The sequence below is a fragment of the Diadema setosum genome, chromosome 7 (genome assembly GCF_964275005.1).
Source record: "Diadema setosum chromosome 7, eeDiaSeto1, whole genome shotgun sequence".
Classification (NCBI taxonomy): domain Eukaryota; kingdom Metazoa; phylum Echinodermata; class Echinoidea; order Diadematoida; family Diadematidae; genus Diadema; species Diadema setosum.
The window spans coordinates 9,130,471-9,148,688 of NC_092691.1; the positions used below are offsets into that span (position 1 = coordinate 9,130,471).

At 40.5% G+C, this 18,218-nt stretch overlaps 1 protein-coding gene across 1 annotated transcript; it reads right to left on the bottom strand.

Annotated features, from left to right (window-relative positions):
* Nucleotides 1-120: 120 nt before the first annotated feature.
* LOC140230344 (uncharacterized) lies at nt 121-15,205 on the bottom strand. Its single transcript, XM_072310494.1, has 7 exons — nt 15,099-15,205; nt 12,361-12,918; nt 11,604-11,701; nt 5,811-5,877; nt 4,598-4,890; nt 3,635-3,782; nt 121-2,927 (listed from the first exon to the last, which is right to left on the bottom strand). The coding sequence occupies exons 2-7, from the start codon at nt 12,908-12,910 to the stop codon at nt 2,878-2,880; spliced, it is 1,206 nt and encodes a 401-aa protein (XP_072166595.1). The 5' UTR covers nt 12,911-12,918; nt 15,099-15,205; the 3' UTR covers nt 121-2,877.
* Between the last annotated feature and the right edge of the window lie 3,013 nt (nt 15,206-18,218).

An 18,218-nucleotide genomic window follows, 5' to 3' on the forward strand; every position in this document is an offset into this window, starting at 1 on the left:
TCTCACTCCCTCTCTCTCTCTCTCTTTCTCTTCAAACTTCTCCAACAATCTTATGACAACCCGTATACAAAGTCGTCGCACATTAAATATTGTGCAAGAACAAGCTATTGCAATGGCAAGTTCATTTACAAATTGTTGTATTCATTAGAAAGATGTGATGCTTTTTCTACTGATTTTTATACAAAAATGATTACACTTCACAATGACTCGCATTGCAACAATCACAAGACTCATTCCTACACCTGGTGAAATGAATGCTTGAAATCTTCTCTTTTTTTCATCGATAAGTAACTGACCGAAGTTGATGTACATGGGCTACACACACAAACGAAAACCAAACACACACAAATGTTCAGTCTCACTGGAAAAAAAAAAAAAAATACCTGAAAACTTAAGACAGCAGGATACAGATTACATGAGAACAGCAGAAGGCATCATCTTCCATAAATCAATCAATGAAGTCATGATAACTTAAAAAACAATTGGTCACTACACTAGTAGTTTTACCTTTTTGCTCTTCAGTGTGTTATTTAATTTTGTAACGTATGGTACGAGAATTCAGCCACTGGCTACGCTTATGAAGGGCCGTTCCACAGGCAATCACCATCTCTCTTCCAGAATTGGAAAAATATCACCGCAATCCGCAGAAATAAGCAACCCATTTCATGTGTTTCTGCCAGCATGAATTCCATTTGGCATTAATTACAATGTGTTTGTCATGAATGAACTAGCTAACAAGTTATGATTTCTCTTTCTTAAGTTCAAAAGGATAATAAGCTGTGATATATGTGAGCATAATATCAGCCCAAGTCAAACACCAAAGAAGACTAAACTGCTTTGTAGCAGTTCATCAATCATCACCCAGTAACCTACAATTTTCCTACTGCAATGTACAGCAGTTAAAAGATGAACACAATCGGAATCATTACAATCTAATGTCACTCAACCAAGACTGCAAACATACAAGAGTATTCTTCAAAACGAGGCCAAAGTAGAAGTCACAAATGAGGACATACTATTATTTCATTTCACACTTTAGCCTGAGATCAATACTGAAAGAAATAACACCAAATTGTTGATCAAGATCATAAACATCGTGTTGGACGTATCTCTGTTACGCTTGGAAAAGAAAAGAAAAACACTTAAAAAAACAACAACAATGTTTGGCTCACAAATCAACAGCATATGTGTGCCAACCAAACATGATGACTGCACACAACCTACACCTACACACATCTGGCCTTGGAATAGCCATGAAATGAGGTCGATTGTCTTGTACATTGTATAGCTTCCTTTTCAAAGTTGGTTTCCTACTGGCCATATGGAAACATGTAACATTATAGGAGTGTACAAACTATCAATTCTGAACCTAATTAAGGCTGACCAATTTGTCCTGTTTGTCCTATCAACCATCAATTGCGTGATCGTGGCAAAAATTGGCATGCAGTTTGCCAATGACACAAAGTCCCCAGAATGAATTATTGATTTTTCCTAAAACATGGTCGTTTTCCGTGAATTATGCTTATTATGCTAATTTAGGGATATGTGTATCAGATTTTAAGCTCTAAATCCCTAAATAAAGCTTGAAATGGGCTAACTTTTTGTCTGAATACTCTTTGTAGTGTTATAAATGAATGCATGTATAGAATTGCCGTATCAAAATGATTTTCTAATGTATAGTTTACTGTTCATAATTTCCTATGTATTTTGTTGTTTTTAGTCTTTTAAGGATTTCTCTGTTTTTTATTCTTTTTTTTTTCTAGAATACTTGATAATGAAATGGAATGTTCTCTGAGAGAAACCATGAAAAAACATTCATTTGACACTTCGTGTAAAACTCATACATTGTACACACAAAAGCCATTGGAAACTGCCATTTTGGTGACATTGGTCATGAAAATGTGTTATATTTGATTTTTCAGCAATAGGGTCTCAAAATCTGCTCGTGATGTGAAAGAGAAAAGTCATGAAATTCCAGGGGAAAAAAGAAATGTTGTACAATTATTGCAAAATAGAATTTTAGAATAATAGTGAAAAATTGATCGGGGGGGGGGGGGGCTCATTTACCTTTAACCCCTTTTCAATATAGAACCAGTTATTGCAACAAAAAACCTACAATGAGATAGTGGTTTTGGGGGGGTTTTTTACTGCCATGTGGGACAGACTAGAATGAATTTCCTGCTGCCAAAAAGAAATTTTACAGATGGATATGAAAGCATCTATGACAAAGTCAATAAAATCATGCTGGCAAGTGCAAGTTTGAAAAGGAATTCAAGAAAACAAACTCTTTAGTTCCTGTTCCTGTTCTCCTTGCCGACATCACCACGCACTCCTGACTTGCAGAAAATTTTGCCTGCAAGAATTGCTTCAGAGTTGGCACCTGATATGGCCTATTCCCCATCAGGGTGACCTTGTCCCTGTTGAACAGCTACCAGAATCAAGCTTGTCCTTAATATTCTGGCTGGCCGGACTGAAGTTGGAGCGCTGATGTCCTCTTTGGAGCATCTTGAGATCTTCCAGTGCATTGAAGATGAAGCTTCTGCTCATTACTAGTTTGTGATGGCAGACACTGGTCTACCCTTGTGAAAATCACACAGTCCTCGCTTCATCCGTATCATGCGAACGTCTGCCTGTTCATTCCATTCCTCCCATGCTCCATCTGTGATCATGACATGAACACTGGACACCTCGACTGGCACATGAGAGACAGAATGGTCTGACTCGGAAGGCCTTTGGGCCCTGCAGGCTGTCAGCCAAATTACAGCTAGCACTGCTGGTCAATGGCAGAAATCGTTGCTTCTCGCCCAGCTCACTTCCAGCAGTATGATGACGTCTCAGAAAAGTCTCCTTTTCATGGTGTACACCACCAATATGCTCCTAGCTGACTTGGAAGAGGGATAACATATGCTGCTCTATCACTCGCTGAACTGTGATGGCGAAGAAGAAAAATGACAAATACACTGCATGAGGGATTAGGATATAACTTCACTAACTAAATTACTTTTAACATTTACATTGCCGGAGAGGTTTTGTTTTTGTTTTTGTTTTTGTTTTTGTTTTGTTGTTTGTTTGGTTTGTTTGTTTGTTTTTGTTTTTTGTGGTTTTTTTTTTTTTTGGGGGGGGGTGTGAAGTTAGTCTTCAAGGATGTAGTGTCATCAAGTTCAGGGAATCAACTTGTCTAATGAGAGTGTACTCCAATCTCTACCTCTTTTCTCATTTATTTTTCTTTGTCCTGGCCTATCATTAGAATATTCCATAGCCCCTTTTTTGACTTGAATTCTTCCTCTTCTAAGATTGGGGTTTTAATTACTGCTGTCTACATTTGCAAGTTCTTATTCCTGTACACTATACTGATATTAATAACACTTAAAGATAATGCATTCAATTAGCAGTATCCTTGTAAATCATGCATATTCAGCCCTGAAGATTGGTCAGTACAACTTTTTATAAATGGATGGGCAGGATTTGACCACAGATACTAGACTACTTCAAACTCCTTATTTCATTTTGAGTGAAACAAACACTGTAACAGCAGTTCTACACCCAATGCAACACACAATGAAAACTGCTCTGAAAAATAGTCATGTACAAACGATGCACACATTTCAAATTTTATCTTAGTTGCAGTTATTACCTTGTTTATGTCCCAAGGCCATGGCCAGACTCAGTGGAGTGTGTCCAGACTCCATCTCGACCGTCATGTCTGCTCCTGAATCCAGAAGTAGCTGGACGACCGCTGGATGGTTGTGGTACACAGCATAGATGAGAGGAGTCCCTCCATTCTGCAATGGTGAAATATTCAAATGCAACATTACTCTACACTGTAAGACTAAAATCACTATTAACGTTTAACACTAAACACTATACAAATACTGAACACCAACTTCCAGCATGCGTCTCTAAACTAATTTACGCTAAAATCACAGAAACAAATCAAATCAGAAATTACGAACAAAATCTTACACTTTTTTTAAACCAATACACTGCGCATGTATATTGTACAGATAGACATTAACTTTACAATTAATAAGATTAGAGTAGGACAACTGCACATGAAACTGCAGGTTTGAATAGCTGTGTGGCTCATAAACAGCATCCACATTCAGACTGAGCAGAAAAAGAGAGCAAGTAAAAACAAGAACTTAAGCTATCGGAACGTGTACACACAACCATCACACTTTCCCCCAACCAGAAGCACACTAATGGCCCATTACTATGTCGTACAACAAGAGAAAGTGCACTATCACAGTGATTCTTTACTGTCTATATCTCTGATAAGTTCATGATTAATCTCTCACCAGTACAAAATGGATATCTCACTGAGTAGATTCTTACAACAATTCTAATACAAAAGTTCACTGTTAAGTGTTAGCTTATCTGTGTAGCAAGTAACAGCTATTTTATTTTTGCTGAAAAAAAAGTCAATTGGCCATTTATAGTCAGTCTCATATTCAATTTGCACAGTGTGCAAAACATGGGCTCACAATAGCATACGAACAGGCTTCTAACACTTACTCTCTGCAGTTGGCTGATAATGTTTCATAATATGATTAATGAGAATGATATTTCAATTCCAATCCATGCATCAACTACTCACATAGTCGTAGACATCCACAGAGGCCTTTTTACTGAGCAGTACATGCACCATTTCCAGGTTGCCAATGCTGCAGGCGAAGGCCAAAGCCGTCTCTCCGTCTGTGCTGGTCTTGCGCGGGTCTGCCCCGTTTTCCAGGAGGAACCTCACTGTGTCCGTCTGGTGGTGTTGACACGCCCACATGAGTGGGGTGTGTCCCTGTGAGTCCGCCTCATCGATGTCCACGCCTGCTTCTAGCTTGTCGGCTATCAGGGTCTGCTCGCCCTGGGCTGACAGCTGGTGAATGTTCTGCTCAACTGCATGAAATGAGAGATGGATGGTGTAAAGTCATATGGACAGCATTTCAACATTTAGGACTGCAGTTGCTGCCACCACAGCATTTACACATGCCATACTCTTGATATAGGATAATCTTTTTCTGCACGAAATACTCTTGGTCTTCTTTCCACTCATCTCCACATGTGCATTCAAATTTTACAATCTTGGTTTTGCACATTAACTCACATGCAGACAATGTATACCACTGTGACATCTATTCTGCTCTGGAAATTTGAGCAGTGGCATTTCTTTGGCCAATTGTATATTGCATTTATGTATGCACTCAATCTATGGTGGTGTATTTTTATTTTAAGACTTATTACACAGTGTTTGCTACCATTAACTGTTGCACACCACACCGATTTACTACAACTCCTCCTACTACTACTACTTACCACATTACTTCACTATAACTTCTAATTAATGTATGCTGCTGAGATAGCATACACAATGTCTTACCAGATATCTCTGCCCATCATCACTGTTTGCATATATTAGCTAATTCATGCCAAATATCTTGTGTTCAATGCAATCAGATTTATACAGATTTAAGGATATAAACATATCGCTGACACGCTATGAACTACATAACACACAAAACAAGGCTTGGAACTAGTGAGTGTATGTCAGGAAACAAAATGATACGGAGTATGAGAATTACCATTACCCATCTCTAAATTTGAACAAATTGTTGATAAAAGTTGACAATACAATCCCCTCGCTTACATCACAGCCCTGGCAAATGATATTACACATCACCCTATGTCATTATTAAATGGAACTGGAACTGAACATATCAGAATTCAATTGATCAAAAAGGATCACATTATAAACACACATTTGCAAATGCATAGTACTGGTAGCACTGAAGTGTAACAGAATACCTGGATCCACTTACCAAGAGTGAATGGTGGCGTGGTGGTCTGTGTATTGCCTCGCTTTGTGTTGGTAAATGTGGTAGATTGCTGCATGGTAAGACAAAGGAAGAAGGAAACACAGTAGCTGTAAACTTACAGAGAATATCAATGAGACTGTTATGTGAGCTTGTGTATACCTGGAAGCCTGGTTCCGACGGATGGCGTACTGAAAAATATACCACCACAGCTGCTGGTAGCAATGCGCCAGCTTACCTGTGCCCTTGGTCCACATCGAGGGGGCTCCCATTACGGCATCAAACTCCCCGACAAAGTATCGAATTTGACACAAACACACTGGAATAGTGCTGGTGGTACTTTGCAGTACATTACAGATAGTACCGGTAACCCTCATCTGCATGGATCAAAAAGAATTACCTTGCTCACGCAAAGCTGACAGATACAGTTTGTACTTGAACCTTTTATTTGAGGCTTAAAGGTCCAGTTTACCTTTGGGAGCAGTGATTTCAAAAATTTTCAAGATTTCATATTTAATGCATCCGTGTGTAGGTCTGTTGTATCATAAAACATCCTACCATATGAAATATTTGCAATAAAACCTAAAATATAAGGAGATATCAGGGTTTTTCTCAATAAACCGTAACTGTATACGGTTTAGTCTGGAAAATTGTTTATTGTAACTATTGTTCACATTTTGTGTATTTAACAACACTTAACATCGATTATACGGATTCAAATTTTGACAGTGGTTGTTTCTATCCCTAACTCACACTTTAGAACTATTATACAGCACTAATGCTTTCATCTGCAAATGGTAAATTATGCCTTTAAGATCAAATTGATCCTGACTATCTAATATCACTAAGTTTAGCTATATAAGGACTTTATCACTGAAGAGCAAACAGAGGACCAATGTGATAAGTGCCAAGTTGACAAAATAATATCTTTAACAACTGTATCTTTATGCATACAACAATGGCAGTTACACAGTCAGTAGAAGAAAATGTTTGTTTTCTCCCCGGTTGTTGCAAAAGCTCTAGATACCATACCACAAGTTTAACACTTTAGCACCGGTCCGACTGTCCCAGACAGCTAAAAATTACTGTCGGGCCAGTAACTTTTGGGGAATTGCCAAATTTACTGGTCCGACATGACCAGTAAAATCAACAACAACAACAACAATAACAACAACAACAAGCAAACAAACAATAATAACACTGTTGAATCCAGTCAGAAAAAAAAAAAGTTCAGTAATTTTTTTTTAATCAAATGCAGCTGATCAACAAATTACCATTGTACAATGTACATCTACATGAATAAGCACAGAATTACTCAGCATTAATCACCTTAAAGGGACTGTACAGTACTGGTTGAGGTGGGGATTCATGTTTTGAACATTCCTAAGTGAGATAATGAGAAACCTCTTATGAAATATGAAAGAGCATGTAATTTTAAGAAGGATTCAACGTTTATTTGATGAAAATTGGTTTTCATATGGCCGAGATATCGAAACAGAGCGATTCTAATAAAGTGTGGGACCCACACTTTTAATAACTGTAAAAACATTGCTTTGTTTTACTTTGTTTTGGGATGTTTCAGTCATATGATAATAATAAAAGACTACAGGCCACACCTTTTATTAGGATCTCATTGTTTCACATTGCTTTGGGATATCTCAGCCATTTCAAAACCGAGTTTCATCAAATAAACTTTTGATACCCCTTAGAATTGCATGCTCTTTGACATTTCATAGAGTGGTTTCTGAATTTCTCGCAAAACATTAAAAGCTAAATCCTCACCTCGACCAGAACTGTACACACCCTTTAATGTAAAAGTTTCATGAATTTGAAGGACCAGTGTATTTAAGGGTCGGACCACCTCAGTAAAAAATTTAAAAATGGGTTATCTTCTGGTCCAACAGGGACAGGTCGACCAGTAGAAAAAAAAAAATGGTTAGTGTGCAGCCCTGCATACAGCATAGCCTAATTTTTCTGTGATAAACATCTGTACAACATCAATATGAACAAATCCTTCAAGAAATGTGGCTAGTACAGAGCATACTTGCTAAGTGGACCCTCAAAAATCAGGTTATTGTGTATCAAGACAAAACAAGCGAGGGCGCTATCACCAAATGTTAAAGACGGCTAGATTTTTAAATAAACACAAACAGAAAAACTGACCAGAAAGGAATTATTTATAAGTGGAAAAAATTTCCACTAGATTTTTGAATGGTACTGTACATCTTTATGCTGAATTTGAATGAAATCCTGAGACATGCATCCCACAGACACACATAAAAAAAAAAAAAGGACCAACCTATGGCATGTGACCCTATGAGAAAAAAATGTGGAACATGGGAGGGGGAGGGGCAGCATCACCAAAAGCATTAAGGGAGTACAATTTAGGTTTTTCCATTACGCAAATCCATAAGAGTTCTGGAAAACAAGAGACCCAGGGGTCTCACGGTCAGTTGAGTATATCTAGTTCACCTTCCACATATTCTTGGAGGCTATTACCTAAGAAGAATGTAGCAAACTTGGGGAGCTTTGGGGGGACCTCCACAAGGGCATGGCGTCCAATTGTATTCTATCACACTGCAAATAATACCTGCTTTAAAGTATGTAGAAAATTTGACAATGCATTTCTATTCAAAATGGAGATCAAAATGTGAAAACTGGCCCCCAATTTGGTCTCAGTCCCAAGAGGGCCACCCCTGGGCCTGACATCAACAAACTTAGAACAGTTTGACCAACAGGGGGTCTCCTAGTGGGTATAGGGCCTATATGAACAAATTACAATCCAATCACCCTGTGAATGCTACCTGCTAAGTTTGGTGAAAATCCATTAGAGTTTTCACGAAGACATCCCTGGATCTGCCATGAACAAACTTAACACAGGGAAGAGACCAATGTACTACTCACTCACACTGCACAAACTATTAAAAGCTCCATTAATTCTGGTTCTAAAGAAGATTTCTAAAGATTCCTAGTGCCAGAGGTGGGGGTAGGGTGCCCATTTGAACAAGTTAAGAAGCTATCCACAAGGGATGCTACAGGGCGTGGACCTGTCAAGTTTGGCAAAAATGTGTCATGGGGTTTGCAGAGAAGCTGAAAATGCAAAAAAAAAGTTAACGCACGGAACACAGTGCATGATGGATGCCAGACGATGCATGATCGCAACAGCTCACTTGAGCCTTTGCCTCAGGTGAGCTAAAAATCCATTTAGAAATCTTGATGGTAGGGCATACACAAGAAATATTGATGGTAGCAACCTTTGACCCTGTAAAAGACAAAATATTGGAAGCAGAATCACCAAAAATTATAGAATTCAGATTTGTTTATGAAAATATCTGTACATAATTTGAACAAAATCTACCAAGAACGGTTGCAAGTAGCATGAACAAAAAAAAAAACCCTAAAAAAAAACAAACACTCTAACAAGCAAGGACACTATCACCAAAAGCCGTGACTTTTCATAAGACACACCTCCATATGAATTTGAAGAGAATCTAACAAGGAAAATGGCCAGCATCATGCACACGAATGTGACACCGTGGCAGCGTAAGAATGCTAAAGCCCCTTTTACACTTTCACGGATCGCATTAAGGATCATCACGGAACATCGATCTGGGATCATCCATACTGTTTCTGGCATGACCATGTTGACTCTGTGAAGTCATCTGGCATTATCCTTGATCTTCCGGCATGTCCATGGAAAAAATCAAGCTTGCTTAATTTTTCATCACGGTGATCGCGACTAAAAATCAGTCCGTACTCTCCTTTGAAGGCACCGTCTACTCTGTGTTGCCCCCGTATTCATTTCAAGACAATCTGTATGGACATTGGGACATCCGTACTAGCATCAGCTATATCTGGGATAAGAATCATGTATGTTTCGTCAACGCAAAGGAATATCTAACCATATGCATGAGCGGCAGAGATGATAGTATTTTGAAGATAACAACAGACGTGTCAAGATGTCCATAACCAGAATGGCTCCCGAATCCATCTCCATCTGTGAGTGAACTGAATGACGGAACAGAGGAGGAGGAGGAACCCACACAACAGATAACATGGGAAAATGAGATGTTGTATAACAGGCAGATGAAGGAGTACAAACAGGTGGACATGAAATATACTGCAAATTGTATGAGGAGAAACCTGCTGGCCTTGATCCTCCATGCACCTCAAAACATCTAAAAGTGTGGCTTAATTCAATGCGTACACACCTGGGCAAATCGACAAAAGAGAAAGTCTGGACAAGGAGTCATGGACAACACAGATAGAGAGAAATAGATTCTTGAGAACTCTGGATGCCTGACAGATCACATCAAACGTATTGGTGCCAACAAAAGGAAACCAGGCAGACAGGTATACGGTATCAAGGCCTTACATTTAATATACATTGAATTTTTGATGCATTACAAAGCAAGACAAAAGACAGGTCTTTTTTTTTTTCAGGTATCAATTTTTACTTTCAAAATGGTTATGCAGCTTTGTGATACCAAAATCACCATTTTTTTTAACACTCTTCTAAAGATATTTTGAGAATAATTCTCACAAAATTTTCCTTCCTACATGATTTCTGTCCTAACTAATAAAAAGTTTGACTGGGCAATCTACTTTGCATCACTTCTTTTGGTTTACATCAATTGAGGAAACAGAACGTACATCTTCTTGAGAGACAAAAAAAAATGTAACTGAAGGTGATGAAGTACTGTAATGTACATGTACTTGAACTACAACATATATTCCAGCAGTGGCAATGCTTGCAGTCTACAATGTAAAGAATGCATTCTAAACATTAGGGTTTACATGTTCAAATTTCCCTTTATATAGGACTGCATGGGCATGGACATGGACATCTTTGTTAGATCGTATAATTGTGTCATCGTCTTCCATTTTTTGTGATAATTTTTATCAAGTCTTTATGTTAATCTGCCAGAGCCAAGTGCAACACTTAAGGATTCTGATGACGAAATATGGGATAACATGGAGGAAGAGTACATTATATAGATGATGACTGGCCGGAAAGGGAACATACCGAATGTTCCACCCGAAGGGTTTGAAATGCTATTGAGGGAGGTTATAAGTCCCGAGACGAAGTTGAGGGACTTATAGCCTCCCAAAATAGCATTTCAAACCCTGAGGGTCAAACGTTTGGTATGTTCCCGAAAACAAAAGTCATCATCTGTTATATTACATGTGTTAATAGTCAAATACCATCATTATCAATTGATTTCACGCTCTGAAAGTGGCGCATCAAACCGTACCATACCTTAATGATATCATGGTACGCTTAGTGTAAAGGTCCAGCACGCGCACAGCGCACTAGATCGCGCTAGCTCGCGCAGAGCCAAATTCACTGTGCGCGTGGGTATTTGTTACGTGAAAATGTTTTCCACGGGAGAACATAACAAGAATGTTCGCCTATGGGCGAATATAACAAATGTACCTCCATCACGTGGCTGTGTTTAGCCAATCACTAACCGGTATTTGACTAACCCATTTAATATTATACATTGTAGAGGAGGCTAGGTCTACTACCAGCAGGAGCATTGGAGGAGAACTCGACAAAATGCTACTAGGGGTGGGCCAAACTAGACAGACATACAGCTGCTGCTTGTTGCCAAGTAATGCAGGGTTATGCATCATGGCTGCTACTAACACACTGAATAATCAGTGCTTATTTATGTTGATGAAGGGCAATTTGTCGACTTGTTGCGATAGTTTACACAACATTTCAAGTGTATGCAACAACATGCATAAAGAAAAAAAAAAAAACTGCAGTGATTATTATCCCCAGGAAAGACTTACCCTCATTGGAGAATAACTAGATTTGCTGGAAGCTTTGCTCGAAGATGATGACCTACTTGGGCAGATTCTCTTCACCGTTGGGAGCAACCCTCGGCTCTCTGAGGGAGAGAAATGACAACAAATGTACTTCATGTAGTCACATTATGGTATCACAGAAATTGTGTGTGTTTGTGCGTGTGTGTCAATCTGTATGTGTGTGTCTACATGTATGTGCGTGTGTGTGCAATTGTTGTTGTTTATTGTTGCTGTTTTAATAGAAAGGGTTAGGAAGATGTGATGTTGGTCTGGTGATACCTTTTGCTTTCACTTTCTGAAATCTTGGGACATTCATTCGGTTGCACAATTATGGCATTTGGGGCACTCAGAAATGAGTGAACTCGTAAGACAAGCAGCCGATCAAAGGAGACATCAAAGGAAGAAACAGAATGTGGATTGATTGTATCAATGAACATGAAGAAGGAGCATGCCAAAAAGGCCAATGATTGGCAGATGGTCGGAAAGGTTGACAAAAGGATTAGACCCCCAACACTGACGGGGTTCAAAATTTGAAAGCACACACCTGCAGCTACATATACACAAATGCTGTGTAGCAAATGCTTTCCACGAATACCAGGCTAAATACAGGCCTAAACGTGGTATTTTTTTTTACCCCCCTCCCCCCTTCCCCTGACGGAACACTGCTATTCCTTAGTGAAATCAGTCTTGGTCTGGGTAATTGTATTCTGAAGTGAAGTCTAAAATTGCAAACTGCACAAACCTGGAAACATCACAGCCTGGACCTCCAGATCCATGCTTGCTTGGTCTTGGTCAGAGAACGAGTTGAGTACACTTGAGTACTGGGACATGTTCAATCTGGACTCCTCTTGGTGGCTTTCGTTTAGATCTGCATCCCTCCTCGTTGCCATGACGAGTGATGATGGGTTACCCCTCTCAGATATCTGCTGAATGGGAGTAGTCGTGCCGGCATCTCTTGTTGTTACCATGACTACGTTGGCTGGGGTGACCGACTCTGATGCTAGCTGAATGGTAGGAGCGGTGGCATCGGTTTGGATGTTCCCTTGCGTTGTGATGAAGACGCCCGCTTGCTGGATCAAGTCGCTGGACAGGTGGATTGGGTTGGTGGGAACTCCGTGGCCGACTGACGCGGGGTTGAAAGTCAGCGTGGTGCCAGTGACCACTGGGATTGCCGCGTTCAATTTCTGGATGGGAGAGTGGCTGGTCACTCCTCCCAGGATGGGGCTCGAGTTGGCTTGGACGGGAATGTATGTTATCTGAGTGGCACTGTTCTGAAGTTGTGCTGTATCCATGGTGCAGTCTGCATGGGGATATGTGAATATTAAAATTTTTCAAGAGCAAAAAACTGTGGTATGATCCAAGCTTCTCAAGGGAAAGTAAAACTAATATGTACAGCCATCTTTAGCACTACGGAATCAGAAAAGTGAAGACCGTTTTGTGTCAACATTTAGAAATTTCCATCTTTTCTACCCACTGTGACTTTACACATTTGGAGTTCATTTAAGAAAAAATTAACATGTTAAGGATTGTTTTATAGATAAGTTGACATCTATAAACAAAAGCTACATGTATCAATGTAGCATAATCAATGATATCCATCATCTAGTTTCTACCATCATTCTGTCATTTTGTACAAATTTAAATTACAAAATAAAACCTGACATGCACTTTTCTGCTTTTGTACAACAGATCAATCCAAACAAGCTACTTTGAACACCGTCTGTATTTCATGAACCATGCAGCTATAGTCATGACAGCCTAGCTCAATGACATATTAATTATTAATATTCTTCCAAGAAGGTAGGGCCTAATAGTAAATGTAAGGCTGGGACTTCTTCTTCTTGTATACTGTCCAACACCCCTTTCAATACAGTAGGGGCTAACCAGACAGGGTTCCTTGGCCTGGAATCATTTGTGACCTGTCTGAACACAAAACTAACAAAAAGTTACCAAGCAGCATTTTTGTTGTTGTTGTTGTTGTTTCACTTTGGTCTGATTTTAAGATTTTCAGCTTCATCAATTGACTTTATGTTCTCACTACTCAAGATTCAACTGTAGGGCTGGCCCCTAGGCCCTACTCTAATTGAGTTAAACATATAAAACATGTAAATTTAACAAGTTAAATTTCATGTCAAATGCCAAATGGCAATGAAATGCTTCTAGACTATGTAGTAGGAACCTAGGGTAACATCCCCAGTATTCGGTCACTTAAGCTTTTTTGCAATATTTTTCAAACTAAAACAATACATTAATGTTAGTATCATATCTACAGCTATGTATACGTGAAATATATCAAATTTCTTTAATCTCAATTTTTATTTTGTTAAATATCACACAGAATTTCACAAAATCACAAAATATATCACCGTGAAAATTCCCCAGTATTATACCGTCACCGCGACCAGTATTCGGTCACGCAATATGCGCGTTCAAAGTCAATGCGTGTTCAAGGCAGCTGAAAAATCAGCGCGCGCGCTACCTTGTTGGCGCAAAATTGCATCGGGGACGTTGCGGCACCCGTTGGTGACCGAATACTAGGGACTCAGCACTTGCATTCAACCCTTGTACATTGAGACACTGTATTGGCACGTACCTGGTACGGAAATTTTGTTTTTCTTTTGCGTTTTTGAGGATACCATCACACTCCAAGCTTGCGATAAGCAAAAAATTCCTGTGGGAGAACGGCCTATTTCTCGATTTTTAGCGCTTTTTCGGCGACCCGTACTCTTAAAACTGGGCCTTATCCGCGCGCGCTTTTGGATAGTTGTATTAGTAGCGCCGATTCTGCACTTTCAATGGTAAAATTTGGGATTTCGGATGGATTTTTGGAGGGGGCTAAGGGAGTTTCCTGTTGTGAATGAGTGTGCAAGTACAATGTATGTGAATTGATGTGATTTGCGTGTGTTGTGACAGTTGAACTTTATACTGGCTGGTGACTGTAGTTAGTGAGAAGTGACCGAATACCGGGACCTGCCTGACCGAATACTGCTTACTGGTGTTCTTACCCTTGGCCTTGTGACTATGACATCAAAATCATCATATCTAACGATAACGTTACCTAGATTCTATAAGTATAACAGTCAATGCAAATGTAACGTTACATCTGCAGAGTGGCGAGTGGAGGGTCTTTACTATCATGAGACGGACTGTTTTTTAATTTATGGGTATTTTACCACCACCATCTGACCACTAACGTTACCAGCTTGCAGTATGAAGGCCCCTGCCCTTGCCTAGGCAGCGTGGGCCCTGGATGCCACCCTACCTGGCAAAAAAGTGCTATTGACGTAACAGAGCAGAGGTGTGCAGCAGGAATCGCTATGCTGATACTGATCACCTGATGATGACCTGATGACAATTAACTTTAACTGGACACCTGCACGCACCTTGCAAGTCTACTTTGTTTTTCTATAACCATGATAACTGTGGGTTAGTACATGTGGGGGCAATTGTAGGCCTACTAACAAAGTTAGTAGTACTTACCATCAGTTCGATTGGTTGCTGGTAACAGAGAGATCTATGTCAACTTCTAGCCTGGGAATTCAGTCAGTACCGTACCGACATGCAGGAAAATGATCACGCGATTCACTATTCTTGTTTCCAATGCATGCATGCATGCATGCACCTAAAACGTACCTCAGCACTGCATCATGCTACCTCGAGCGAGAGAGCCCTCTCGCGGTAGCGACCTCAGACCAGGTTGCCGGGACAAGTCCACATCAAAACAATTCGGCATTATGATATTGGCGCATGATCACAAGACACAGAATGTCAGATCAGGGGCGGATCCAGGAATTCTGTAAAGGGGGGGGGGGGGGGGGCGCAACTATTATTTCTGGTGCCACTTCCTGCTTTCATTTCATTTTTTTTTCTTTGTATTTCCTTTGTTTTTAACGATAAATAAAGGGGAGCTGTTGAACCCACAAATGTAAAAACGTCCACAAATGTAAAAACGCCCACAAATGTAAAAATACATCGCCCACAAATGTAAAAATCGCCCACAAATGTAAAAAACACCGCCCACAAATGTAAAAAATTTCAACCACAAATGTAAAAACGACAGCGCCCACAAATGTAAAAAACGCCCACTAATGTAGTAAAAAATTCAAACATCAACCACAAATGTAAAAATTTTTTTACATTTGTGGTTGACGTATTTCTACTATGAGGGCGTTTATGTAGACCCTTATATCGTGCGTCTTACCTGCTACTAGACGCGCGCAACTTAATTGCATATATTCCGTGTACTGTGACCTGTCGAAGCTGATCCCTTTTCAGTTACGAGCGACATACGGGGACTGGAGCTCTAAAACTAAGGCCTTGTCACATCGTGTCTGGGGAAGCCTGCGGGTATTGACTTGTGGGGAGGTTTTTTGTTTTGTTTTGTTTTGTTTTGTTTTGGTTTTTTCCTCCGGAGCTCCCCGCAGTGGTGTTGGCCCGCACTAGTACCCGGAGATGCGCACGCAAGTCTGATTTGCCAGTGTCGCTGGTCATCTGCGTGCATGTTGAGGGTCAGTTACTGCCTCTCTGCTGGTTAGTTGAGAGTATACATTCTGTATGACTTTCTGCCATTTCAAATTACTTCGAGAGGGATTCCTTTGCAGATAGGTCATGCAGTCCTCACCCGCCGCCCAGAAACAGAAACTTGCAGGAAAACATACATATACACACACACACACACACACACACAAACAGACAGAAGACAAGCATGTTATCACAGTATAGTACATGCAACGATACTCCATGGCAGGCCAGCATGCAAATGGCAGGTAAGTGGCACGCGTCTAGCAGGTAAAACGCAAGTATGGAACTCTTTAACATCTTTGCTGTCCACCCGCAGAAATTGTACTGCTCGTACTCTCAACAAGCCCGCGTAACTTGCCCGGAGGCGCAGCTGCCCGCCGGAAAGGTGTGACACGCAGCACACCGTAAGTTCCCCGCGTCGCGGGGACCAATGTGAACGCGGGGTCAGACAGACACACGCACACACATCCATCTCCCCCGCTGAACTCTCCACTACTATACCCACACACACGCACTCGAACACGTACTTGTACACATTATTTAACAAGAAGTGCACTGCTATCCTAAAGAAGTGAGTCTATTTATATCAACGTATTACAGTAAAACTTTACTTGTCATTTTTACATTTGTGGGCGACGTTTGAAATCATTTCTACATTAGTGGGCGTTTTCTACATTTGTGGGCGATGCTAAATTTTTACATTTGTGGTCGATTTTCTACATTTGTGGGCGATGTATTTTTACATTTGTGGGTGTTTTTACATTTGTGGGCGTTTTTACATTTGTGGGTTCAACAGGAGCGTGCACCGGTTGCGCCCCCCCCCCCCCCGATCCGCCACTGCAGATATTAGTAATTCTGTGGCAAGACAATCGGCCTCGACTTCACAACTCATTTGTGGAACCCATCTACCCTGAAATCTTCTTACACACATGCATATGTCATGGGGGGGGGGGGGGAGGTTGACCGTTCAAAGGTCCTGACAGCCCTGCCCTGGCCTCCCCTCGCCCCCGCGGACCCATATTTGTGTGTGTGTGTGTGTGTGTGTGTGTGTGTATGTGTGTGTGCTGGGGGGGGGGGGAGCAGGGGGCAACATAGGCCTAGGCTGGTTCAGTCCCACTCCCATAAAATACAAAATCATTTTTGAAGTCTTGGAGGTACAAAATTCTATTCACTTCACAGGAAAAAAAAATTACAGTATAAGGGCCTATTTATTATAGGCCAACTTTCTTTCTGTTTTTTAAACACTGGTGAAAGAGATGTTTGTCTAAAATCGATAGGTAGATTATTACACACACAAAAAAAAAAGAATTAGTCGACTCAGTCAAATTTCATTTCCTGATCCGGCAAATATACTACTCTCTTGCCCTTGGTGACGTAACCCGCTCTATCCATTATAGAGGCCTATGTGCTATAAAAAAAAAAAATACACACACACACACACACACACACACACACACATAGACGGAAACGAAATACTAATTTGTGCATTTCTGCAAGTGCTCCGACGTTGTGTCTGATGTGAGATATTCCAAATCATACATATAAAGCGTTCCCAACGAAAAAGTGTGCAGGGATACTGTGCAACTCCCCATTCATAGATGCTGAAATCCAGAAGGCAGGTAAAAAAAAAAAAAATATGTGCCGCATGGGGCAAACCTCTCGTATAAGTCTTCCGATTGATTATATCGTTTTATGGATTACATTTTGTTGCCTGCAAATTTCTTTATGCAAATCAGCAAATCAGGAAAGACACAGAGGCCGGGGAACAGGAGGTGTTGTTGTTGTGGTTGTTCATTTTCCATCTGTGAAGATGGCTGGATAGCCCATATTCAGCTACACTAAGCTGGTCTTCCATGGGGTCCAGTTTGATGTAGGTGGGACCACTTCACCGGGTTAAACACCCTGCTCTTTGCGATGAATGAATGAAGTGGGATCTTTTACGTGCATAAGCTGTGACTCTCTCATACACGGGACCTCCATTTTATGTCCTATCCGAGGGAGCCTGCAGACCCCTAGCAGCCCCCATTCCGATTTTTTGGCTCAAAAAAATGGGGGAAAATCAGGAAATTAAAGGAAAAT

What these genes read in the sequence shown, in the direction of transcription:
- LOC140230344 (XM_072310494.1), bottom strand. Translation starts at nt 12,910, where the DNA reads ATGGATACAGCACAACTTCAGAACAGTGCCACTCAGATAACATACATT. An exon ending in CACGCCACCATTCACTCTTG is followed by an intron (nt 4,891 to 5,810) that starts GTAAGTGGATCC and finishes CATTTCATGCAG; the next exon opens with TTGAGCAGAACATTCACCAG. An exon ending in GGCCTTGGGACATAAACAAG is followed by an intron (nt 2,928 to 3,634) that starts GTAATAACTGCA and finishes TCGCCATCACAG; the next exon opens with TTCAGCGAGTGATAGAGCAG.